Genomic DNA, 27,944 nt, shown 5'->3' with positions numbered 1-27,944 from the left:
AGGTAATATATTGAAATCTGTACAATCTGTACCTTGAATTTCTGTACCATTGGATTTCTACGTTTTCATGTTTTCTTGAGTTGAAATTAGTGTAAATTTTTATTTTTATATTTTCTCTTTTAACATTTTCTTATTCAAAGGGACGAATGACGCATGAGTATGGGCCTTATTATAAAAATTTTTATTAATTCTTTAAGAATTTCATACAAGAGAACCTTTCCCTGACAATGCTAAAGTGGCCAAGCATTTTAGGCTAGGTAGGTCATGGGCTTAAGGAAAATGGCTTAATGACCATTTTCCTTAATGGAAAATGACTTTAAGCAGGCCATTGCAAACAATAGATACTGATATTTAACCCAGTATGAATATGTGGAAGGAAGAAAGAAAAGCTTCCTGGAAGAAATCATAATGTAGATGATGGTCAGAAATTTCATCATACAGAGTCATATTTAACCCTTTGTACATTTTTTTTAATGAGCTCCAATCTTTATTATGCAGAGAAAGAAAAAGCTTCTATCCTTTTATTGCTAAATGAATTAAACCTACGTCTGTAAGAAGAAAGTTTTGTTCTCTTTAGTAAGACTAAGCCTGACTTACTATTAAGGAAAGACCTGTTCTGTCCCATGGTAAGGAGAAGCTTGCCTGTTTGTTATGCTGCATTCTCTTAACCTTGCTCTCTCCTCCTTTTCTGATGTCACAATAATGCCCTTACTCTCCATGCCTGTTCTCCTAATTCTATGCCTTTGCTCAAAAGTTCTTCTTGAGTTCAGTTCTGCCTAAAACATTCTCCTCAGCTCACTCAGTTCTGTCTCTTCTCTTTGTCCTCAGCACTTCTATAACTTCCAGAATATGCGCTCACATGGCAAAAAGTTCATCACAAGTTTACACAAAAATTCATATCATAAATTGAAATAGAAGTTTAGTACCGAGAATGTTTACATGAATATCCGGTAAGAGTAATTATCTGTCTAAATATTTATCACATGCCACAGCTTCACAGGTTCATGCAGAGTTAAAAACCATAACTAAGTTATTAGTGATGCTTTGTATCAATAACGCAGTCAACCTTCTATCTTCTGTCCTAGCACTTATAATAAATTCTGGTTCCCTTTTTTTTTTTAATTTTTTTAAAAATTTTATTCGATATATTTTTATTTACATTTCAAATGATTTCCCCTTTTCTGGTCCCCCACTCCCCGAAAGTCGCATAAGACCCCTTCCCTCCCTCTGTTCTCCCACCCATCCCCTCCCACTTCCCTTTGTCTTATACTGCTACACTGAGTCTTTCCAGAACCAGGGGGCACTCTTCCATTCTTCTTGTACCTCATTTGATGTGTGGGTTAGGTTTTGGGTATTCCAGTTTTCCACACTAATATCCACTTATTAGTGAGTGCATACCATGACTGATCTTTTGAGACTGGGTTACCTCACTTAGTATGATGTTCTCCAGCTCCATCTATTTGCTTACGAATTTCATGAATTCATTGTTTCTAATGGCTGAATAGTACTCCATTGTGTACCCTTTGTACATTTTTAAATAGTTTAATACAAACGAGTTCAGCATTATATGACATTAGCAAGATAATTATTTCTTTTATTTTTTTGTATTATAATTTCCTTTTTTCCATCCATTCCTCCCAAACTAGCATTAATTTACATTCAAAGACCTATTTTCATTCACTGTTGTTTTATTCTTAGCTATATGGGTACAGTCTGACTATACCCATAAAGTTTTACGTACAGCACTGCCTAAACATAAGTTGAACAAGAACAATAAAACTAGACATGCTACAATGAATGTGGCCCAAACACTACATTGCTTACATAAAAAAAAAAAAATAAACAAGAACCCATAGAATTAAGGGATGTTGAGAGTGGAAAAAAAGTCTTCTTTGGGGAAAACCATGCCAATTAGTAATCTAAGGCCAAAGGCTAAGCCACAAAAACATAAGTATAAGAGACTTTTATAAATAATGATTATATAAATATGTTATGTAGAGAGAGAAGATAGATGATAGACAGACATACATACATACAGATAGATAGATAGATAGATAGATAGATAGATAGATAAAGAGTACTCTGCACCCTACTTTGTTAAGACTTTATATTGGTTTTAAAATGCCAACATTTTTTATCTCAATGTTTATCTACATTTAATCCCTAGGCTTGTGAGTGTAAATATTTAATCCCTTCATCTCACTGTGCATCAGTTTAATTCTAGAACTTGTGTCTCAAACCAACTATAAATGTACAGACTTCATTTATTTCAGAAAACAAGGCTGATTATAAAAATATTGAGTGCATATTTTCAGGGTATAATTTTCAGAAGTATGTGAATTTCAACAAGAAATAAAATATTGGGTTTACTATAAAATATAGGGCATGAAATATGCAAAAAGAAATATCAACAAACATTTCCTAAACTTTGCATTGTAAACACAATGTGAAACAATAATTGAATGAAATTGGTATCATAGAAATAATTGGAAAAACTATAGCTAAGAAAAGCACTTGTTAATATAAATTATATAAAAATATATATTTGAAGATATGTTACACCCAATTTCAGTAGAATATTAGCACAAAGAAATTTCTTAAAGTAAAATAAAAAATATTTTTATGTGTCATTAGCATAATTTTCCAGAAAAAAGTTAAATAGGTGGATATGTATAAGTGATGTAATTGGTTAGAACCAAGTTTTTGTTTTCAGTTTTTGCAGTGCCTCTTTCACATCCTTGTTCCTCAGGCTATAAATCAGAGGGTTCAATACAGGGATCACCAAGGTGTAAAAGAGTGAGGTCAATTTGTCTTGATCCAGAGAATAAGAAGAACTTGGCCGGAAATACATGAAAAGCATAGTTCCCTGGAAAATTGCAACTGCAGTTAAATGAGAGGTGCAAGTAGAAAAAGCTTTGAACCTCCCCTCAGCAGAACGGATCTTCAGGACTGATAAAATGATGTAGCAGTAAGAGACCAGAACTCCTGAAATGGTGCTCAGTTCAATGAAGCCAAAAACAGTAAATAAGGCCAATTCATTGACTTGTATGTCAGAGCAGGAGAGCATATAAAGGGGAGGTAAATCACAGAAGAAATGGTTAATTTCATTGGACCCACAGAAACACAAGCGAAATGTCAATGTTGTGTGTATCACAGCATCTACAATAGCAACTATGTAAACTACAGCCAGAAGTTGGTAACACACCTTGCTGGACATATCTATTGCATAAAGCAAAGGGTTACTGATTGCCTTGTACCGATCAAATGCCATCATAGCCAGTAGCATACACTCTACATCTGTAAAGATGCAGAAGATGAAGAACTGAAGAACACAACCAAGAAAAGTAATTGAATTGCTGCTCTTTGCAAGCAGGTCTAATAACATCTTTGGTCCAACTGCAGTGGAATAGCAGACATCAGAGAAAGAGAGGTGGCTGAGGAAAAAGTACATTGGGATGTGAAGTTGATGATCCATTCTTATCAAAATTATCATTCCAAGATTTTCAATAAGAATAATGAGATAAACTATTAGAAAAGTGGTAAATAAGATCACCTTGATTACAGGATTACTGGTAATTCCCAAGAAAAGAAACTCAGTGGCTGAACAGTTCCCAACCTCCATTCTTCTTTGTTTTATAAACTGCTTCTAAATGATCAAAATAATGACTGATTAGATATTTTTTACATATTTGAATATTGTTATGCACTACAATAATGTTTCTTATAGATTTTATGACCAAAACCAGCCTAGTATAATTAAAAGTAGAATTCTTATAAAATGTGTCTAATACACTTAATCCACATTGTGTCTATAAACCATACCGTTCAGCAAACATTGTTTCTTAACCTAACTATTTATCTATTATTATTATTATTATTATTGTTGTTGTTGTTGTTGTTGATGTTGTTGTTGTTGTTGTTGCTGTTGTTGCTGCTGCTGTTGTTGTTGGTGTTGCTAATTTTGACTGAACAAAACTTTAGGTCCAGATTCAAAATATATGAAGGGAGTGCCAATGTAATACAGAAGATCCAGAATTAAAAAAAAATAATTTTTGCACAAAAATCATACTATTTCCTTAATAAAGAAATAATAATCTTAGCACTATTGCTGATATTATACATAAATTAATGAATAAGAATTATTCTGTCAATGTTTAGTGTTAAAGTTTTACTCAAAAATCAAATGAATTTTAAATATATCCATCACTTAGTGTCAATGTTTTGTCAGGAATTTTATAATCCTTTCATAAACTTGATGTAAATGTGAAAGTGAGTCTCCCAAAAGTAAAAAGATATATCATAAAACATTAGAAGAGTATCTGTAAATCTAGACCAGAGGGTGAAACACTTGACACATTATTTTAAGGACTAGAGCTAGTCTAGTGCCCATGTAATGTCAGGTTTGTGTGCTTTTCAATATATAATAGTGGTGTTAGGGGGGATCCTCTGAAACAAAAAGGCAAGGTATTCTAAAAGAAATACTAGAAGAAACTTAGTATTTTTCTTTTCTAAAAGAAAGCTCTGTGTTCAGTCAAAACCTTTAATATGCAACAGGATATATCAATCTCTACCCTATACAAACATCCTCATGCACTTGTGAACACTCATGCAAAACAACAAGATTATACATACATACACTTATACAAAATAAAAAACAGAACAGCAAACACATATATAAAGCAATAGAGGTTTTCAGTAAAATGATGATTAGTAGACATAGGAAATATTTCTGGAATATATAGGGTTCAATTTATTACATTATTTTTATTTACATGTGGATGTTAGGTATTGCCTTTCTGCATGTATGTTGTTTAGAAATTAGAATTTAATGATGATTACACACTTACTTTTTCTAGAGTTAAATTTAATATATTATCCATGAGTTCTGAATTAATATGCATTAATATTTTTCTTTTAACTATCATTGTATTAAATAAATAAAATTTAAATTACATGTACTAAAACATTTAAAGTGCTTTTCAAAAGGAAAAAGGTCCCTCTGAATCCTAGCTAAAAGAATAATTGGTAAAATGTATATGGAGTTTACAAAAACTGGTGTAATACAAATTCATAAAATTTTCAAAAGAAAATAATGCTGGACATTAGGTTAATAATGATATTTTACTGGTATATCTGCACAAAATCAAATTCTACAGTATTTAATATGGACTTCTTTTTTTGAAATGAAAGTATATGTATTTTCCTGTATTATGTAAATATACTAATTAGGAGACCTACCTGTGATGGTTCTGTGCTTATCAGTAGTATGTGAATTTAAGTAGAATATATTTTACTTTCACACAGTGACTGTTGGGATTTCAATCTGCCTTCACTCTTCTTTGTTTTTCATCATTGTTTAATTAGATTCCTGGTTGTGAATTACCCTCTGAGAATATTGTAACAAGTTTAGTACAGGTTGATATTTTATTAATTTACTTTTGTTAAATAACTTAATAGCATCATTGTTATACCTATTTCAGGTCCAAAAAATAAAAATAAAAACAAAAAAAGGAGAGATGTATAGTGTAATCTCTTGGCACAAACAAAAAAACAGCATATTTTCCAACCTTTCTTAATTTCTCAATGTGACCTCCAGGCAGTAAAATTATAATTCATAGAGACAGAATCAATACATACATGATTAATGTATATTTTATCTTGTTTTATATAAAAGAAATTTGAAGTGGACTTTTATTGTCTTAACAAATAGGCCATCTAATTTTATTCTTTATTCATTCCATAAGCAAATATGAAATGATTTGAGATACAGAAATACAGTTCCCTCATTAGTTGTGCCTTCATATTCTCTGGTAGTATTGTGTTCGGATAGTACTATTAGCTAGTCACTGGTAGATATAGAAAAAAAATTACGTTAGAGGAATGCATGAAAGCATCTTAGGGAGACATGATCATTGATGTATTCACAAGTCTATTTCTTTAGATTGTATTTCAATGATAAATTCCCTGAAATAGTTCCACAAAATAGAATTTCAAAGGCTTGAATCCAGAAATATAATGCATAAAACAAGATCAGTTTATGGAATTTGGGGTTGATTTTTTTGTAGCTTATTTATTTCACAGCAATTTCACTTAAAAATACAGGTGACATAAAACTCAAGTTGATTTTTAAATGCTGCAAAAGAAGGACATTGCATAGAAATGTGCAAGTGTTAAAATGTTCTGTACATTTAAGTATATTTCAAATAATGCCTTAAGTTACATTGTTGATTTAGCATTAGAATTGCACATCCAAAGTAAGAAATACTAGTTAACTTGTATTGAACAACAGAATATTTCTCACTGTCAAACGTAAATGTCTGAAGTCAGCCAGTGCCATATTGGGTTGGATCCTCCAATCCAGTTCAGTGGGCAGTGTTTGTTACTATCTATCTATCTGTCTATCTATCTATCTATCTATCTATCTATCTATCTATCTATCTATCTATCTATCTATCTTTCTCTCTGTCTGTCTGTCTATCTATTTATTTAATGATACTATTCATTTCAAATAATATCCTACTTCTCAGTTAGCCTTCTACAAACCACCCGTCCTTTTACCCCTCTCCTCTTTGCTTCTATGATGGTGCTCCTCCACCCATTCATCTGCTCCAACCTCACTTTCCCCTTCAATAGTGCATCAGCTTCCACAGGACCAAGGGCCTCCCCTCCCATTGATATCAGATAAGGCAATCCTCTACTACGCATGCATCTGTATCCATGGATTGCTTCTTGTATACTCTTTGGATGGGACTTTAGTCTCTAGGAGCTGCAGGTGGTCTGGTTAGTTGATATTATTCTTCCCATGGTACTGAAATCCCCTTCAGATCCTTTAGTCCTTCTCCCAGCTCTTCCATTGAAGTTTCCATATTCAGTCAGATGGTTGGGTATGAGTATATGCATCAATATTGGTCAGGTGGTAGTAGAACCTTCAGGGAGCAACAATACCAGGCTTCTGTCAGCAAGCACTTCTTGGCATCAACAATAGTGTGGGTGTTTAGTGAATGCACATGGGACAGATCCCTAGGTGGTAGTTGATGGCCTTTCCTTCAGTCTCTGCTACAATTTGATCCCAGTTTTTCCTTTGGACAGTATCATTTTTTTGTTAAACATTTGAGATGGGTGGGTAGCCCCATTTCTCAACTGGAGACCATTTCTATCTACTCAAGGTAGTCTCTACAGGTTCTATCTCTGCTTTATTGAGTATTTCATCTGAAAGTCATCCCCATTGGGTCCTGGGAGCCTCTCACTTTCCTGACATATGGAAATTTCTCATAGCTTCCCCCAGTTTCCCATGCCCCATTGCTACATATTTCCATTCTATTTCCTGACATTCTAAATTTCTGTCCCTTCCTATACCTGCCCCTACCCCCTTTTTTTCTCTCCCTCTTCTCTCCCTCCCAAGCTCCAATCACCCTCTACCTTCTGTGATTATTTTGTTCCCCCTTCTATTTAGGATTGAAGCATCTACATTTCAGTCTTCCATTTTCTTAAGTTCCAAGTGATTTGTGTGTAGTATTGTACCTACTTTGAGCTTTTGGGGTGAAATCAACTTATCAGTGAGTCTAAACCATGTGTGTTCTTTTGTGTCTGTATTACCTTAGACAGGATGATATTTTCCAGAAATTGAAGAAAACCCCAGAGTGGAGATATTTCCCATGCTCATGGATCAGCAGGATTAAAAGCCATCTTACCAAAAGCAATCTACAGATTCAATATGATTTCCAGCAAAATTCCAGCTCAATTCTTCAAAGAGATTGAAAGAGCAATTCTTAAATTCATCTGAAATTTAAAAAAAAGAAAAAAGAAAAAAAACAGGATAGCAAAAATCATTATCAAAAATAAAAGAACTTTTGGGGGGATCAATATCCCTGACCTTAACCTGTACCACAGAGCAATAATGATAAACAAAAACAAAAACAAAAAATAACAAAAGACAAAGCTGCATGGTATTGATAGGTACAGAGACAGACAGGAAGAACAATGGAATAGAATTGAAGATCTAGAAATAAACTCACACACCTATAGTAACTGGATCTTTGACAAATAAACCAAAACCATCTAGTGGAGAGAAAAAAAAGACAGCGTTTTCAAAAAATGGTGTTGGTTCACTTGCAGCCAGCATATTGATGCAAATTGATCTATTCTTATCTCCTTGTACAAAGCTCAAGTCTAAGATCAAGGATTTGCACGTAAAACCAGATATGCTGAATCTAAAATAAGAGAAAGTGGGGCAGAGCCTGGAACATAACTGCACTAGGTTTTTACTCTTTAAACTGTAGAAAGGCCAGGAAGAGGCACAATTATGTTTTATGACGGAAAGCCTCAATTTCTAACAGTTCTACACTTATGAAGTAATCATTTCACAGGTATTTTAGCTTCTAACCCGATCATTTTGAGGGCTAATATTTCAATATATAAGGATGCAAGCTGTCATCATATCTGTATATTCTATTGTGGAATGACTAATGGTTAGTTGCTAAAACACTGCAGAGGTGCAACTTTATATAGTTTTTTATCATTCTTGGTTAATTTTCTTTTTGGTGTTGTGATATTACATGGCATGTTCTACACTGAAAATAAGAAGCACTCCTCAGACTTTATTTTTTAATTAATTAATTAATTAATTAACATCCCAAATGCTGCGATTCAGGGGAGACTTTATTTTTATAGTGAAATGTTAGACAGAGAGTTTCAAATTGTCACCTAGAAAGCCTGAAACATCCATTGCATTTACCTTATCCAAATAGTATGAAATTAACAATGTTTTATGCCTTTGACCTTTCAAATACGATGTGTCTTTTCCCAAGAAATTATTTAAACTATCAGAAAAAAATAATAAATTAAGATAAAAGTAATGTGCAAGTAAATTCTATTTTCTTACACCCAAATAATACCTTTTTAGTGTGCATTTAATTCTATAATTTCAAATATTTTCCTAAGAAATTTATTCATTTATCTCTGTCTGTGTGCATGTTTTATATGTTCACAAATAATTTTACCAACATATAAAAAGTATATTATCTAGTATCTAATTTTCTTACTTTTTTCACATTCTTTTCCAAAATATGATGTTAGAGTTTGAAGTTAAAATGCTTAGACCTATAATTATATTTAATATGCCACTTTGGTGACATTTATCTAAGAAAAAATAAAATTACTTAAGACCTTAAGGGACAAAGTAAACAAAAATAAATCTATAAATAGTGATACATGTACAAAAAAGGAAAGGGAAGCCTTCCACAAAGAAGTGATATAGAATTAATGAGGGAAAGGATTCACAGTTGGTGAAGGAAAGTTCTATCACAGGGAGAGAAATATTGCATAGTTAATAATAGAAACAGTTATATAGGACTACTCCACAAACACTTAAAAGCTTTTATATAAGGAACAATATCTTTTCCACATATTAATAGTGATTAGATAATCATAAGCTGCATCTATTTTTGTGTAAAAATTTTCTGATTCTACAAATTTTGTCATGCTGATGTTATATGAAATACAATGACTTTTCACTGAAAGTGTCATTGATGGTAGAGTGTTTTTTACATCACACAGGTAAAGATTGTATGGTTTCCAAATGCCATAAATGAGCCTCAGTTACTGCCAATTATTAAACCTTTATCTCTTCACATCTCCAACATTCAAAATTTTACTTCTGCAATAAATAGAACCTTTCTCCTACACACCGAATTTAAGTACCTTCATTTGGATTGGCGATTTTCAACCAGTGGGTCAGAATCTTCTTGACATCTGTCTCCAAAAATATTTAGATTATAATTTATAATAGTAGAAAAATTACAGTTATGAAGTAGCAACAAAATTAATTTTATGATTGTGGTCACCACAAAATTTGAATTTTTATGAAAGTGTCACAGCATTTGGAGTTTGAGAACCACTAACCTAGATGATGTCCTGTAACTTCATTATGTCAGAATTATTTTGAAGTATACTATAAAAGTCTCAAGTTCAATTGAAGTCTATTACATCCACAATAATACAAATCTATAAGGAAAAACATCAGAATAACTCTTGTAGCATGAATCTAATAATAGGCAAAGTGAAATTAGTAAATATGCATTATATAGCATAATCAAAACCACTAAAAGAAATAGATGAAACACCATAATACAAAAAAATGAACAATTTTAGTAATGAAGAAATTTTTAGAATCATGTGATAGTAATCAATATTATATATATGATACACATATAATACTCAAACATTATATATACATAAATTCAAATATGAGTAATGAAATATTATGAGTCCTACTCCATTTATTGTACTTAAGTGTTCAAAGAAATTCATATTTTACTGATTTTAAATACAAATCATAGCTTTTTATCTATATCATCATTATAATTTTCTGGAAAAAAGTCATTAAAGATAAGTGGACCTGTACATGTCATATAACTCTTTAGAACTACATTTTCCATTTCAATTTTTGAAGAGCCTCTTTCACATCCTTGTTTCTCAAGCTATAAATCAGAGGGTTTAGCATTGGGATCACAAGAGTGTAGAACAGTGAGGTCATTTTGTCTTGATCCAGAGAATAAGAAGAACTTGGCCGGAAATACATGAAAAGCATAGTTCCCTGGAAAATTGCAACTGCAGTTAAATGAGAGGTGCAAGTAGAAAAAGCTTTGAACCTCCCCTCAGCAGAACGGATCTTCAGGACTGATAAAATGATGTAGCAGTAAGAGACCAGAACTCCTGAGATGGTGCTCAGTTCAATGAAACCAAAAACAGTAAATAAGGCCAGTTCATTGACTTGTATGTCAGAGCAGGAAAGCAGATAAAGTGGAGGTAAATCACAGAAGAAATGGTTGATCTCATTAGAACCACAGAAACATAAACGGAATGCCAAGGTGGTATGTATCAAACCATCTGTTGTTGCCACCAGGTAAACCCCAGTCATAAGCATGGAGCATACCATGCTAGACATGTTCACTGTGTAGAGCAATGGATTGCTGATGGCCTGGTATCTATCAAAGGCCATTACCGCCAGCAGTAGACACTCAGAATCTGCAAAGACACAGAATATCAAAAACTGCAGAGCACAACCAATAAAGGGAATTGATTTCTCTGTAGTTAGGAGATCCACAAGCATCTTTGGTCCAATTGCTGTGGAATAGCAAAAGTCACAGAAAGAGAGATTGCTGAGAAAAAAGTACATGGGTGTGTGGAGTTGAGTGTCCATTCTAATTAATATGATCATTCCAACATTGGCAAGAAGACTAATGAGATAAACAAGTAGAAATGTGGTGAACAGGGCCACATTATTGCCAGGGTTATTAGTAATTCCTAAGAAAATGAATTCATCCACAGAGGAGCAGTTTCCCATATCCATTCTTCTTTCTTCTCATGTAAATTTTAAAAGATATTTTCAAAATTATATGGATGCATTCTTAGATATCTGGAAAAAAGAGAATAATTTATTGTGTGATTTTCCCCTCAAAATTCTACTCAGTCCCAGTCCTCTGTAAGGAGATCTTTATGATACTGATCATAACAGAACAGATTTAGTTGTGGGAGGGTTCAGTTGTTTTGATGAGTGGCATCCAGGTACCATTGCAAAAAAATGTAACTACTTATATTTTCAACATGCTTGATGCCCTCCTTAATTTTTCAAACATATTTCTGATTTACTGAATTCTTACTTAAGCTTCAATATATGCTAATTAACCACAAATCACAGATGTTTTAAGAAATACCAGAAAAGATTAGATCTTTTCATATTTAAAAATATTCACCTGAATACAATATTAATTATAAGTATTCAGAATCTCCAAATGCATAATTGGCTGAAAGAACATTTGTCAGTTCAATATCAATGGAAGTCTATATCAATGGTTGTTGAAAATTAAAATCATTTTGTTCCGATGTTATGCTGCCTATAGCATTTTATAGCAAAGGAATAAAATCAGAATTTCATATAACACTACTGTTTATTTTTACTGGTCTATATTTGCTCCAAAGGAAAGTATACAGACAAACCATTAAAATCTGGGCACCCAGAGAGACGATTTAAAACAAAATAGTTAACCTATTATATAACACTAACATTCCCCTTGTGTCTTCTTAAATAGAATTTTTTATGAATTTTAAAAGAAAATAAGGAAACATCAAATTTTAAGTAATGTATATGTCTGTCTTTTAATATATGAGGTATTTGCTTTCATATAATTCTTAGATTAAATATGGGGAATGTAAAATGAGGATGGATATATGTTGATAACTGTTTTTATTATTTTCATTCAAAAAGTATTATGTTTGACTTATATGGTGTTGAAATAAAATATAAATATTACATGCTATTTTTAAAGTTGTATTTCTATTGTCTGGTTAAAAAGGACTCATCAACAGATGATAACAACAAAGACTTCAATTAATGTGTATAAGTTGATTATGGTCAAAACTCAAGAGTAATTTATGAATCTTTATTAAAATAAATTAGTAAAATGTTATTTAGGAAATGCAAATTTTTATATTCAAAGTCTTCTAATTTGAGAACAAATTATCCTTTAATACTTCATGAAGTATCAACATAGAGAAAAATAATTCATTTAAAAAGCTCTCATTATTTTCCAAAGAAGATCAATATTTTAAACCTTGTATTTTTAATTGTTGAAACTCAAGAACATACCTGAAGTGAACAGCTCGATTGTACATGAATACTACATAACTGGTGTATTTACATGCAGTTAAAATTTGGGGTTTATATCTCTGAAGTTACTTCCCTAAGGCTTTGGTGTTCTCAAAATATTTAGTTAATTACATTTCTGGTTTAGTATTTTCCCATGTGAATCATGAACATCTTAGGCAAAGCTTGAGCTGAAGTCTTAATCACAGCCAATTTATATGTGTCAGGATAGAAAACAAAAATTAATTTTATATTCTAAAATATAATTGATTTGAACATAAAATGTACAAGAGAAAACCTATTGATTTCATTTATATCCATTAATTTTGCTGTAGTTGTTTATTAGCTGCAAGAGTACTCTGGTAGAAATTTTTAGAATTGTTATGTATATAATCATAGCATCTGAAAATAGTGTTACATTAAATTATTTCTTTCCAACTTGTATGGCCTTGACATCAGCATGTCTATTGTTGTAGCTAGAACTTTGAGTACTTTATTGGATAGGGAAAGAGTGGACAGCCTTGATTTGCCCTTGAATTTAATGGGTTTGATTCAAGTTTCTCTCTATTTAATTTGGTGTTTGCTATTGATTTGCTGTATATTGCTTTTATTATGTTTAAGTATTTTCTTTGCTTTCCTGATCTCTCCAAGACTTTTAAAATGGTTTTGTCAAAGAATTTTTCAGTATCTAATGAGATGATCATATGATTTTTATTTTTGAATTTGTTTATATACTGGAAAACATTGATGGATTTTCATATACTGAACCATCTCTGCAAACCTGCAATGAAACCTACTTGTTCATACTAAATTATGTTTTTCATGTGTTCTTGGATTGGATTATGAGAATTATATTGAGTATTTTTGCATTGATTTTCATAAACAAAATTGGTCTGAACTTCTCTTTCTTTGTTGAGTCTTAGTGTGGTTTAGAAATCAGAATATCTGTGGCCTCATAAAATGAATTAAGTAGTGGTCCTTAGGTTCTAATTATGGAATACTTTTCGGGAGTATTGATAATATTAGCATTTCTTTGGATATCTTGTAGAATTATGGAGAAAATCATCTGACTCTGGGCTTTTACTGATTGGGAAGATTTTAATGATATTTTTCATTTCCTTAGTGGTTACAAAACTGGGTAGATAGTTTAACTGATCTTGATTTAACTTTTAGTACATTGTTTATGTCTAGAAAACATTCTATTCTATGTAGATTTTCTCCTGTTTTAGAATATTGATTTTTGTAGTAAAAACTGATGACATTTTTTATTTTTTTGTCTTTAACATTCTTTTTTTTCAGATATATTCTTTCTTTACATTTCAAATGATTTCCCCTTTCCTGGTTCACCCACTCTGAAAGTCCTGTAAGCTCTCTCCCCTCCCCCTGTTCCCGATTCACTCCCCTTCATTCCCTGTCCTGGTATTCCCCTACACTGTTTTATCAAGCCTTTCCAGGACCAGGGACCTCTCCTTCCTTCTCCTTGAGCATAATTTGATATGTGAATTGTGTCTTGGGTATTCCGAGCTTCTGGGCTGATATCCACTCATCAGTGAGTGCATACAGTGTGTGTTCTTTTGTGATTGGGTTACCTCACTTAGGATGACATTTTCCAGTTCCATCCATTTGCCTAAGAATTTCATGAATTCATTGTTTTTAATAGCAGAGTAGTGTAAATATACCACATTTTCTGTATCGATTTCTCCATTAAGGGACATCTTGGTTCTTTCCAGCTTCTGGTTATTATAAATAAGGCTGCTATGAACATAGTGGAGGATGTGTCCTTATTATATGATGGGGAATCCTCTTGGTATATGCCAAGGAGTGCAATAACGGGGTCCTCCAGAAGTATCATGTCCAGTGTTCTGAGGAAACTCAAGACTGATTTCCAGAGTGTGTTTACCAACTTGCAACCCAACAAGCAATGGAGGAGTGTTCCTCTTTCTCCACATTCTCACCAGTACCTGCTGTCACCTGAGTTTTGATCTTTGGCATTCTGATTGGTGGGAGGTAAAATCTCAGGGTTGTTTTGATTTGCATTTTGCTGATGACTAAGGATGCTGAGCATTTCTTTAGGTGGTTCTCAGCCATTCGCTATTCCTCAGGTGAAAATTCTTTGTTTAGCTCTGTACTCCATTTTTTTTACATTTTCAAAAAAATTTCCTATATTCTTCATTAACATTCCAAATGCTTTCCCCTTTCCCGGTTCCTCCCTCCCCATATGTCCCATAAGCCCTCTTCTCTCCACCCATTCCCCAATCACCCCCCTCCCACTTCTCTGTACTGGTACTCCCCTACAATGCTGGATCAAGCCTTTCCAGGACCAGGGCCCTCTCCTTCCTTCTTCATGGGAATCATTTGATATGCTAATTGTGTCTTGAGTATTCAGGGCTTCTGGGCTAATTAATATCCACTTATCAGTGATTGCATTCCATGTGTATTCTTTTGTGATTGGGTTACCTCGCTTAGGATATTTTCCAGTTCCACCCATTTGCCTAAAAATTTCATGAATTGTTTTTAATTGCTGAGCAGTATTCCATTGTGTAAATATACCACATTTTCTGTATCCATCCCTCCATTGAGGGACATCTGGGGTCTTTCTAGCTTCTGGCTATTGTAAATAAGGCTGCTATGAACATAGTGGAGCATGTGTCCTTATTGCATGCTAGGGAATCAATGGGTATATGCCAAGGACTGGTATAGCACGGTCCTCCAGAAGTGTCATGCCCAGTTTTCTGATGAACTGCCAGACTGATTTCCAGAGTGGTTGTATGATCTTGCAATTCCACCAGCAGTGAAGGAGTAGGATTATTTGCCTCTCTGATGTCTAATTTCTTGAGTTATTTGTAGATAATGGACATTAACCCTCTGTCAGATGTAGGGTTTTTAAAGATCTTTTCCCAATTTGTTGGTTGCCTTGGCCTTACAGAAACTTTGTAATTTTATGTGGTCCTATTGTCAATTCTTGATCTTAGAGCATAAGTTATTGGTGTTCTGTTCAGGAAATTGTCCCCTGTGCCCATGTGCTCAAGGCTCTTCCCCAGTTTCTTATTGAGTAGTTTCAATGTGACTGGTTTTATGTGAAGGCCCTTGACCCACTTGGACTTGAGCTTAGTACAAGGAGACAAGAATGGATAGATTTGCATTCTTCTGCATGCTGACCTCCAGTTGAACCAGGACCATTTGTCGAAAAGGCTATCTTTTTTCCACTGGATGGTTTTAGCTACTTTGTCAAAAATCAAGTGACAATATGTGTGTGGGCTCATTTCTGGGTCTTCAATTCTATTCCATTGATCTACCTGCCTGTCACTGTACCAATACCATGCCAGTTAGAAGTTAGTCTCCAGAGAGTCAAATAACCCTATTAAAAATGGGGTACAGAGCTGAATAGGAAATTCTCAACTGAGGAAAGTTGAATGGCCCTAAAGCACCTAAAGAAATGTTCAAAACCATAGTTATTAGGGAAATGCAAATCAAAACAACTCTGAGATTCCACCTTACACCAGTCAGAATGGCTAAGATGAAAAACTCAGGGGACAGCAGATGCTGGAGAAGAATTTTCATTAAATTCTAAAGAGACTTTGATTTCTTTCCTTATTTCTTCTTTGACCAAGGTATCATTGAGTAGAACATTGTTCAGCTTCCATGTGTATGTAGTCTTTCTGTAGTTTTTGTTGTTATTGAAGACTGCTCTTATCCCATAGTGATCCTATAGGAGGCATGGAATTAGTTTGATCTTCTATATCTGTTGAGATCTGTTTTGTGACCAATTATATGGCCAGTTTTGGAGAAGTTACCATGAGGTACTGAGAAGGTATATTCTTTTGATGTAAGATGAAATGTTTTATAGATATCTATTAAATCCATTTGGTCCAAAACTTCTGTTAGTTTCACTGTGTCTCTGTTTAGCTTGTGTTTCCCTGATCTGACCATTAAGGAGAATAGGGTGGATATTTGTAGCCTGCCGGGACAGAAAAGGATCACTAGGTACTCTATCACCCTGAGCTTTAGATCTCCAGTGGTGCAAACCTCCAGGGTTCTGCCTGCACTCAGGAACTGAGCACATAGGTGGTTTGTCTGCCAGCCCACCGGGCTCAGGGCCTGTGTCCTGCCCAGGGAACTGCTGAAGGAAAGAAGCCCCATGGCCATATTTGCTGCCTGCCAGGACAGAAAAGGACCATTAGGTACTGTATTACCCTGAGCTTTAGATCTCTGGTGGTGCAAACCGCCAGGGCTCTGCCTGCACTCAGGAACTGAGCACATAGGCAGGTTTGTCTGCCAGCCTGCCAGGCACAGGGCCTGTGTCCTGCCCAGAGAGCAGAGGAAGGAGAGAAGCCCCACGGCCATACTCGCTGCCTGCTGGGACAGAAAAGGGTCACTAGGTACTGTATCACCCTGAGCTTTTGATTTCTGGTGGTGCAAAACGCCAGGGGTCTGCCTGCACTCAGGAACTGAGCACATAGGCAGTTCATCTGCAAGCCACTCCATCACGGGACCTGTGTCCTATGTGAGAATCAACAGAGGGAGTGACCCCCACCACAACATCTTCGCTCCATAATAGAGCAGACAGAGAACACCTGGTTGACCTTGAAAACCTAAGCATAACATTGCTTGAAGCAAGACTGAGAAGGGCTCCAAAGGCACAAAAGAGGAAGGCAGAATATCAGTGATCTGTGCCAGAGGAAACTCAGTCATCCAGTGTTGCAGAGATAAACTTAAAGATCCACAGTAGGTTGAAGCACCAGCCAGTGACAATAAGACCATCTAACACCTGGGAGAACTAGATGACTAAAGGCAAATGTAGTAACATTACTAACAGAAACCAAAGCATTATGGCAGCATCTGAACCCAATTTTCGAACAATAGCAAGTCCTGGATACCCCAACACACCAGAAAAACAAGATTTGGATTTAAAATCACTGGTCATGATGCTGGTACAGGAACACATGAAGGACATACTTAAAGAAATTCAGGAGAAAATGGATCAAAAGTTAGAACCCCTTACAAGGGAAACACAAAAGTCATTGAAAGAAATTCAGGAGAATACAAAAGCCAATAAGGAGGAAACGCAAAAATCACTTAAAGAAATATAGGAGAACTTTGATCAACAGGCAGAAGTCATGAAAGAGGAAACACAAATGTCTCTTAAAAAATTAGAGGAAAACACAAACAAGCAAATGACAGAACTGAACAAAAACTTCCAGGATCTAAAAACAGAAGTAGAAACAACTAAGAAAGCACCAAGGGAGACAACTTTGGAGATAGAAAACCTTGAGAAGAAATCAGGGACCATAGACGCAAATATCAACAACAGAATACAAGAGATGGAAGAAAGAATCTCAGATGCTGAAGATACCATAGAAACCATTGACTCAACAGTCAAAGAAAAAGCAAAATGCAAAAAGCTTGTAACCCAAAATATCCAGGAAATCCAGGACACAATGAGAAAGCCAAATCTAAGTATTATAGGCATTGATGAGAGTGAAGATTTACAACTTAAAGGGCCAGCAAATATCTTCAACAAAATTATAGAAGAAAACTTCCCTAACCTAAAGAGAGAGATGCCCATGAATATACAAGAAGCCTACAGAACTCCAAAAAGACTGGACCACAACAGAAATACCTTCTGTCACATAATAATCAAAACCCCAAATGTACTAAACAAAGAAAGAATACTTAGGGCAGTAAGAGAAAAAGGGCAAGTAACATATAAAGGAAGACCTATCAGAATTACACCAGATTTCTCACCAGATACCATGAAAGCTAGAAGATCCTGGGCAGAGCTCATGCAGAATCTAAGAGAACACAAATGCCAGCCGAGACTACTATTCCCAGCAAAACTCTCAATTACTATAGATGGAGAAACCAAGATATTCCATGACAAAACCAAATTTATACAATATCTTTCTACAAACCCAGCCCTACAAAGGATAATAGGAGAGTAGGGTGTTGAAGTCACCCCACGATTATTGTGTGATGTGCAATGTGTGCTTTAAGCTTTAATAAAGTTTCTCTTACAAATGAGGGTGCGCTAGTATTTGTTGCATAGATGTTCAGAACTGAGAGTTATTCTTGGTACATTTTTTCTTTGATGTGTATAAAGTGTTCTTCTGTATCCTTTTTGATGACTTTTGGTTGAAAGTCTATTTTATTGGATATTAGAATTGCTACTCCAGTTTGTTTCCTAAGATCATTTGCTTGTAAAATTGTTTCCCAGCCTTTTACACTGAGGTAGTGTTTGTCTTTGACACTGAGATGTGTTTCCTGTATGCAGCAAAATGTTGGGTCCAGTTTACATATTCAGTCTGTTAGTGTATGTCTTTTTATTGGGGAATTGAGTCCATTGGTGTTAAGAGATATTAAGGAATGGTGATTGTTGCTTCCTGCTATTTTTGATGTAATTTTTATGTATGTGTGGTTATCCTCTTTTGGGTTTGTTCAAAAAAGATTAATTTCTTGCTTTTTCTAGTGTGTAGTCTCCCTCCTTTTGTTGGTGTTTTGCATTTATTATCCTTTGAGGGCTGGATTTGTGGAAAGATACTGTGTAATTTTTTGTTGTTGTTGTTGTTGTTATGGAATACCTTGGTTTCTCCATCTATGTCAATTGAGAGATTTGCTGGATATAGCAGACTGGGTTGGTATTTGTGTTCCTTTAGGGTGTATGTTACATATGCTGAGGTGCTTCAGGCTTTGGTAGCCTCTGGTGAGAAGTCTGGTGCAATTCTTATAGGTCTAACGTGATATGTCACTTGACCTTTTTCCTTTATTGATTTTAATATTCTTTTTGTGTTTAGTACATTTGACATTTAATTATTATGTGACAGGAGGAATTTTTTTCCAGTCAAATCTATTTGGAGTTCTGTAGGCTTCTTGTATGTTCATGGTCATCTCTTTCTTTAAGTTAGGGAAGTTTTCTTCTATAATTTTGTTGAAGATATTAGTGGCCCTTTAAGTTGGAAATCTTCACTCTCTTCCATACCTATAATCCTTAGGTTTGGTCTTTTCACTTTGTCCTGGATTTCCTGGATGATTTGGGTCAGGATCTTTTGCATTTTGCATTTTCTCTGATTATTGTGCCAATGCTTTCTATGGTATTGTCTGCATCTGAGATTATTTCTTCTATCTCTTGTATTCTGTTGTTGATGCTTGGATCCATGACTCCAGACTTCTTTCCTAGGTTTTCTATGTCCAGAGTGTTTGAATAAAGCTCAAAAGACACATTGAAACTCGCACAGTAATAGTGGGAGTCTTCAACATCCCACTCCTACCAATGGACAGATCATTGAAACAGAAACTAAACAATGATGTGATGAAACTAACAGAAGTTATGAACCAAAGGGTTTTAATAAGTATCTACAGGTCACATTACCTCAAAACAAAAGAATATACCTTCTTCTTAGGAACTCACAAAACCGTCTCCAAGATGGACTAAACAATCAGATACAAAATCAGCCTCAATATATATATATATATAAAGATTAAAATATTACCTAGCATTCTGTCAGTTAACCATAGATTAAGTGTTTGTTGGCTGGAACCTGATATGACTCTCTCCTGAGAGACTCTGCTAGATCTTGACAAATACAGAGGTGATTGCTTGCAGCCTCTGAGTGACGCGCCCCCAATAGAGGAGTTGGAGAAGGTTCTGAAGGAGTGAGGTTGCAGCCCCATGGAGGGAGCAACTAGTCACCTGGCCAAGCCCCCCTCCCCAAACTACCGGGACTGGACCAGCAGCCAAAGAAGACATATGGCAGGACACGTGACTCCAGCTGCATATGTGGCAGAGGATGTCCTTGTTGGCATCAGAGGGAGGAGTGTCCCTTAGACCTGAGGGTGTTCAATGCTCCAGTGTAGGGAAATGGCAGGGCAGGATAATGGGAGTGGGTGGGTGATTAGGGGATCACCCTCATAGAAGCAAGGGGATGAGGGATGGGATAAGATGTTTCTGCAGGATAGACCTAGAAAGGAAAAAATATTGGAAATGTAAAAATAGAAAATATCCCATTTAAAAATGACATTAAAAATAAAACAATGACTTCAAGTAATTCTTACGTAAATGGATAGAACTAGAAAATGTCATCCTGAGTGACCTAACCCAGTCACAAATATCACACATTGTATGCATTCACTAATAAGTGGATATTAGCTCAAAAGATGCAATTAGCCAAGATGCAATTGGCAGACCATATGGTGCTCAAGAAGAAGGACCAAAATGTGGATGCTTCAGTCTTTCTTAGAAGAGGGATCAAAATAATCAAGGGAAGTAGAAAGTGGTAGGGCATTTGGAGGAAGATAAAGGGGGAAGGGAAAAAATAGGTAGCAGAATATCAGATATAAGAAGAGACAGGAATAATATACAAAGGATCTGGAATATGAACAGAAGAGTGTAGCAATGGACTGGGGTTAGCCACCAACCAGCAAGTCCCATATCCCAGGACAGCAAGAGGTTCCCAGAACCCAACAAGGATTAGATTAACTGAAATGACCAACAAAGGAGAGGAAGAACTTATAGAGAACATATCCAGAGGCTAGGCAAGGCCCCTGTTGGGGGAATGTGGCTACTTACTCATCTCTAAATTCTGAACACACAAGGGCTCCTGTCAAAAGGAAATATGGGAACAAAGTATGGAGCAGGGACTGCCCAACCTGGGCATACATTGCATATACATACAACAAACCCAGACACTATTGTGGATGCCAAGAAGTGTTTGCTGACAGGAGCCTGTTAGACCTGTCTCCTATGAGGATTTGCCAGAGCCTGCCAAATACAGAGGTGGATAATTTAAGTCAACCATTGGTCTTAGCAGGGTGTTGCCAATGGGGGAGTTAGAGAACGGACTGAAAGAGCTGAAGCGATTTCCAACCCCTAGGAATAGCAATAATATCAGCCAACCTGAACCCCAGAACTCCAAGGGACTGAAACACCAACCAAAGTGGACACATGTAAGGACACATGGCTCTAGACACATATATAGCTGAGGATGGCATTGTCTGACATCAATAGGAGAAGCCCTTGGTCCTGTGAAGGCTTGAGTCCCCAGTGTAGGGGAATGCTAGAGCAGTGAGGTTGTAGTAGTTGGGTGGGAGGGGGAGCATTCTGATAGAAGTAGGGGGGATGGAAGTTGACAGTCCCATAAGGGAAACCTGGAAAGAGGATAAAATTTGAAATGTAAATACATGAAATATAAAATTAAAAAAAGCAAAACATAAGTGTGACTGGATATAGTAGATGATTCCTTTCTTTCTTTTTTTTTTTTTTTTTTTTTTTTTTGGATTTGGCTTTTTGGAGACAGGGTTTCTCTGTGTTGCCCTAGCTGCCCTGGAACTCACTCTGTAGACCAGGCTGGCCTCAAACTCAGAAATCCGCCTGCCTCTGCCTCCCAGAGTGCTGGGATTACAGGTGTGCACCACAAACGCCCAGCTAGATCCCTTTCTTTTATAATGATGATAATCATGAAATATTTAAACATGAAGCAGAAGTGATTAGTCCCTCACAAAATGTTTCTAAATATGACCAACAGTTCAGTTTTTCGTTTTGTTTTTTTGCTAAGCAAGCATTTATAATAGATTTTTCTTGGTTTATTAATTGTGTTTTGAAGATTCATGTGACTGAGAAAAGAAAACACATTCTTGGGACTCCACCACTTGCATAAATTAACACAAAGTCTCCTAATTACTCAACACTTTGCTTGAATAAAAATATTGTTTCTAGATGAACTCATGGAATACAAGTAGACTCATATGTGGTTTATCCTTCATTTATAATCCTAGTACACAAAAGTTGCTTCTATAAGCAGAATGCCTACCAACACATTTTTCATTCAAATAATTTTTCTCATGCTCATTATGGAAAATTATTGAAACATATAAAACGATAAATAATAAGCTGTACATACATATGAACTTTTATGTATAAAAACACATATAGAAGAGGGGCTTCCGGGCAGCCAGCGGGGAGAAGTCGGTGTGCTCCCATGAATCCAGCAGGCCCCAGCAGGAGCCTTCAGATGCTTGTTTTGGGATCTGAACAGCCTGGGCCACAGCACTCAGTCTCCAGGAAGTGCGGGAGAACTGGTGTGCACCCAGAGGCAGTCTGGGAGCTCACAGCACAGCTTGCTCCTTTGGCAGGGAGCTTAGGATCCAGTCCGGAGGCCTCTGGTGGTAGCCCTCAGACCTCTCCACTTCCAGATCCAGATCAGCCTGGACAGCAACACCACATCTCCAGGTCCTGCAAGAGGCAAGAGGGGCTTCCGGGCAGCCAGCAGGGAGAAGTCAGTGTTCCAAACGCAAGGGCACCCTCATTCATAAAAGACACTTTATTAAAGCTCAAAGCACACATTGCACCTAACACAATAATTGTGGGTGACTTCAACACTGCACTTTCCTCAATGGACTGATCAGGAAAACAGAAACTAAACAGGGACACAATGAAACTAATTGAAGCTTTGGACCAATTAGATTTAACATATATATATATATATATATATATATATATATATATATATATATATATATATATATATATATATATATAACATTCTATCCTAAAGCAAAAGAATATACCTTTTTCTCAGCACCTCATGGTACCTTCTCCAAAATCGACCATATAATTGGTCACAAGACAGAACTCAACAAATATAAGAAGATCGAACTAATCCAATGCCTCCTTTCAGATCACTATGGAGTAAAATGGTCTTCAATAGCAATAAAAACAACAGAAAACCCACATACAGGAGGAAACTGAACAATATTCTACTCAATGATACCTTGGTCAAGGAAGAAATAAAGAAAGAAATTAAAGACTTTTTAGCACACAATGAAAATGAAGACACGACATACCCAAATCTATGGGACACAATGAAAGCAGTGCTAAGAAGAAAACTCATAGCCCTGAGTGCCTCCAAAAAGAAAATGGAGAAAGCATACATTACCAGCTTAATGACACATCTGAAAGCCCTGGAACAAAAAGAAGCTATTTCACACAGGAGGAGTAGAAGGCAGGAAATCATCAAACTCAGGGTCGAAATCAATCAAGTAGAAACAAAGAGAACCATACAAAGACTCAACAAAACCAGGAGCTGGTCCTTTGAGAAAATCAACAAGATAGATAAACCCTTAGCCAGACAGACCAAAGGGCACAGAGAAAGTATCCAAATTAACAAACTTAGAAATGAAAAGGGAGATATAACAACAGAAACTGAGGAAATCCAAAAAGTTATCAAATCCTACTACAAGAGCCGGTACTCAACACAACTGGAGAATCTGGAGGAAATGAACAATTTCCTTGACAGATACCAAATACCCAAATTAAATCAGGACCAAATAGATCATCTAAACAGTCCCATAATTCCTAAAGAAATAGAAGGAGTCATAGAAAGTCTTCCAATCAAAAAAAGCACAGGACCAGATGGTTTCAGTGCAGAATTCTATCAGACCTTCAAAGAAGAATTAACACCAATACCCTTCAAACTATTCCACAAAATAGAAACAGAAGGAACACTACCCAATTCCTTCTACGAAGCCACAATTACCCTGATAGCAAAACCACACAAAGATCAAACAAAGAAAGAGAACTTCAGACCAATTTCCCTTATGAACATCGATGCAAAAATACTCAATAAAATTCTTGCCAACCGAATCCAAGAACACATCAAAACGATCATCCACCATGATCAAGTAGGCTTTATCCCGGGAATGCAGGGTTGGTTCAATATACAGAAATCCATCAATGCAATCCACTACATAAACAAACTCAAAGAAAAAAACCACATGGTCATTTCATTGGATACTGAAAAAGCATTTGACAAAATTCAGCATCCTTTCATGCTTAAAGTCTTGGAAAGAACAGGAATTAAAGGCCCATACCTAAACATAGTAAAAGCAATATACAGCAAACGGGTAGCCAGCATCAAACTAAATGGAGAGAAACTTGAAGCAATCCCACTAAAATCAGGGAATAGACAGGGCTGTCCCCTTTCTCCTGATCTTTTCAATATTGTACTTGAGGTACTAGCTCGGGCAATTCGACAACATAAGGAGGTCAAAAGGATACAAATTGGAACGGAAGAAGTCAAACTATCATTATTTGCAGATGACATGATAGTCTACCTAAGTGACCCAAAAAACTCCACTAGAGAACTCCTACAGCTGATAAACAACTTCAGCAAAGTGGCAGGATATAAAATCAACTCAAGCAAATCAGTGGCCTTCCTATACTCAAAGGATAAGCAGGCTGAGAAAGAAATTATGGAAATGACCCCCTTCACAATAGCCACAAACAGTATAAAGTATCTTGGGGTGACTCTTACCAAACATGTGAAAGATCTGTATGACAAGAACTTCAAGACTCTGAAGAAGGAAATGGAAGAAGACCTCAAAAAATGGGAAAACTTCCCATGCTCATGGATCAGTAGAATCAATATAGTTAAAATGGCCATTTTACCAAAAGCAATATACAGATTCAATGCAATACCCATCAAAATCCCAACTCAATTCTTCACAGAGTAAGAAAGAGCAATTATCAAATTCATCTGGAATAACAAAAAACCCAGGATAGCTAAAACTATTCTCAGCAACAAAAGAAATTCTGAGGGAATCAGTATCCCTGACCTCAACCAATACTACAGAGCAATAGTGTTAAAAACTGTATGGTATTGGTACAGTGACAGGCAGGAGGATCAATGGAACAGGATTGAAGATCCAGAAATGAACCCACACACCTATGGCCACTTGATCCTCGACAAAGAGGCTGAAAACATCCAATGGAAAAAAGATAGCCTTTTCAACAAATGGTGCTGGTTCAACTGGAGGTCAGCATGCAGAAGAATGAGAATTGATCCATCCTTGTCTCCTTGTACTAAGCTCAAATCCAAATGGATCAAGGACCTCCACATAAAGCCAGACACTCTTAAGCTAATAGAAAAGAAACTAGGGAAGACCCTTGAGGACATCAGTACAGGGAGAAAGTTTCTGAACAGAACACCAATAGCATATGCTCTAAGAGCAAGAATTGACAAATGGGACCTCATAAAATTACAAAGTTTCTGTAAGGCAAAGGACACCATCAAGAGGACAAATCGGCAACCAACAAATTGGGAAAATATCTTCACCAATCCTACATCAGATAGAGGGCTAATATCCAATATATACAAAGAATTCAAGAAGTTAGACTCCAGAAAACCAAACAACCCTATTAAAAAATGGGGTACAGAGTTAAACAAAGAATTCTCACCTGAAGAACTTCAGATGGCGGAGAAGCATCTTAAAAAATGCTCAATTTCATTAGTCATTAGGGAAATGCAAATCAAAACAACACTGAGATTTCACCTTACACCAGTCAGAATGGCTAAGATTAAAAATTCAGGAGACAGCAGGTATTGGAGAGGGTGTGAAGAAAGAGGAGCAGTCCTCCACTGCTGGTGGGGTTGCAAATTGGTACAACCACTCTGGAAATCAGTCTGGCGGTTCCTCAGAAAACTTGGGACCTCACTTCCAGAAGATCCAGCTATACCACTCCTGGGCATATACCCAGAGGATTCCCCACCATGTAATAAGGATACATGCTGTACTATGTTCATAGCAGCCCTATTTGTAATTGCCAGATGCTGGAAAGAACCCAGGTATCCCTCAACAGAAGAGTGGATGCAAAAAATGTGGTATATCTACACAATGGAGTACTATTCAGCCATTAGAAACAATGAATTCATGAAATTCTTAGGCAAATGGATGGAGCTAGAGAACATCATACTAAGTGAGGTTACCTTGACTCAAAAGGTGAATCATGTTATGCACTCACTAATAAGTGGATATTAACCTAGAAAACTGGAATACCCAAAACATAATCCACACATCAAATGAGGTACAAGAAGAAAGGAAAATTGCCCCCTTGTTATGGAAAGACTTAGTGAAGCAGTATTCGACAAAACCAGAATGGGTAAGTGGGAAGGGGTGGGTGGGGGTACAGGGGGAGAGAAGGGGGCTTGCGGGACTTTCGGGGAGTGGGGGGCTAGAAAAGGGGAAATCATTTGAAATGAAAATAAAAAATATATCGAATAAAAAAAAGATAGAATAAAATTATATTCTTTCTCAAAAAAAGACATATAAATAAACAGAATTAATAACACTAATATTGCAAATGTATACGATTAGATGAAAGAGAAAAATTACTAGGCAAAGGTAGTAATTTTTTCTTTTGTCCCTAGGCTTACAGTCATTTCAAATGCAAAAAGGAAGTAAAGCTACAGTGAACTGAAAAATTTCCTTCCATGAGTTAACAACTTGAAAAACTAGTATTTCATGGTTGAAAATTTATGGTTTTATTGTTGTTCATTTCCCTTGATAATGCCAGCATAAAAATTTAGAAATAAGAAATGCAAGCAATGGTTAAAAGTCTAGGACAGTACTCAGTGTATAATGCAGCCTTGTAGACAGAGGTGACCATAGAAATGCTGGAAAACATCTAATAGCTGAGTTCACTTTCAACTGCTTACACATTTTAATAATTATTTTTAAATTATAATTACATCATATTCTTCTCTTTCCCATTTTGTTTCTCAAATTATTGCCCTCTTGTCTTTAAATTTTTGTATGTGTATGTGTGTGTGTGTGTGTGTGTAAGTATATATGTATGATAGGATAGGATAGGATGGGAGTGTGTTTTGTAGTGTAATAGGTAATATATGAAATATGATGAATTATATTGATAAATTATTAAAAGATGGCAAAATATGAACAAAGATATGACATAAAACATTAAAGTAGTGTACACATAGAGGATTTATTTATTGTAGATTCAAGCAGATTTATCCGGAAAAGTGTGTGTATCAATTTCTCTTTCAGTATTAACAGACATATAATTTACATCAATGTATGGGCAGTTAAATTATGATACTACAATAACTATTGGTACTATGAATACTGTAAAGCACATAGATAAAGCTAGTACAATAATTCATGGCAGATTAACACATTTATAATTCACTAATTTAAAAGTAGAATAATTATTCTATCATAACTTATGGTTGATAAATATGGTTCTATAAAGCACAGAACTAAAGATGAAATCCACAAATGTTAATACATAGTATGTAATTTTAAATTACCTATAATACATTATCAATAACATTCAATACTGCATATATCTGCACAAAGAGAAGGTAAACAAATTGAAAATATTATGGAGAATTTTTTGTCAGACGTAAGTCATTGACAATAGGTTATTAGCACACACACACACACACACACACACACACACATAGAAATAATGCAAAATTTCATAATATCAAAAGTCAAAATGTACATGCTT

At 35.5% G+C, this 27,944-nt stretch overlaps 2 protein-coding genes across 2 annotated transcripts; both read right to left on the bottom strand.

The window, feature by feature from the left end:
- Positions 1 to 2,689: 2,689 nt before the first annotated feature.
- Positions 2,690 to 3,637, bottom strand: LOC127685577 (olfactory receptor 5W2-like). Its single transcript, XM_052182883.1, has one exon. The coding sequence runs from the start codon at positions 3,620 to 3,622 to the stop codon at positions 2,690 to 2,692; it is 933 nt and encodes a 310-aa protein (XP_052038843.1). The 5' UTR covers positions 3,623 to 3,637.
- Positions 3,638 to 10,423: 6,786 nt separating this feature from the next.
- On the bottom strand, positions 10,424 to 11,353 carry LOC127685587 (olfactory receptor 5W2-like). Its single transcript, XM_052182892.1, has one exon. It carries the CDS (start codon positions 11,348 to 11,350, stop codon positions 10,424 to 10,426), a length of 927 nt encoding a protein of 308 aa, XP_052038852.1. The 5' UTR covers positions 11,351 to 11,353.
- Between the last annotated feature and the right edge of the window lie 16,591 nt (positions 11,354 to 27,944).

Source organism: Apodemus sylvaticus, chromosome 5 (assembly GCF_947179515.1).
Source record: "Apodemus sylvaticus chromosome 5, mApoSyl1.1, whole genome shotgun sequence".
Lineage (NCBI taxonomy): Eukaryota > Metazoa > Chordata > Mammalia > Rodentia > Muridae > Apodemus > Apodemus sylvaticus.
This window is presented reverse-complemented; position numbering and strand designations above follow the sequence as displayed.

Excerpts from the sequence above, each read along its gene's own strand:
- LOC127685577 (XM_052182883.1), bottom strand. The coding sequence starts at position 3,622 with ATGGAGGTTGGGAACTGTTCAGCCACTGAGTTTCTTTTCTTGGGAATT.
- LOC127685587 (XM_052182892.1), bottom strand. The coding sequence starts at position 11,350 with ATGGATATGGGAAACTGCTCCTCTGTGGATGAATTCATTTTCTTAGGA.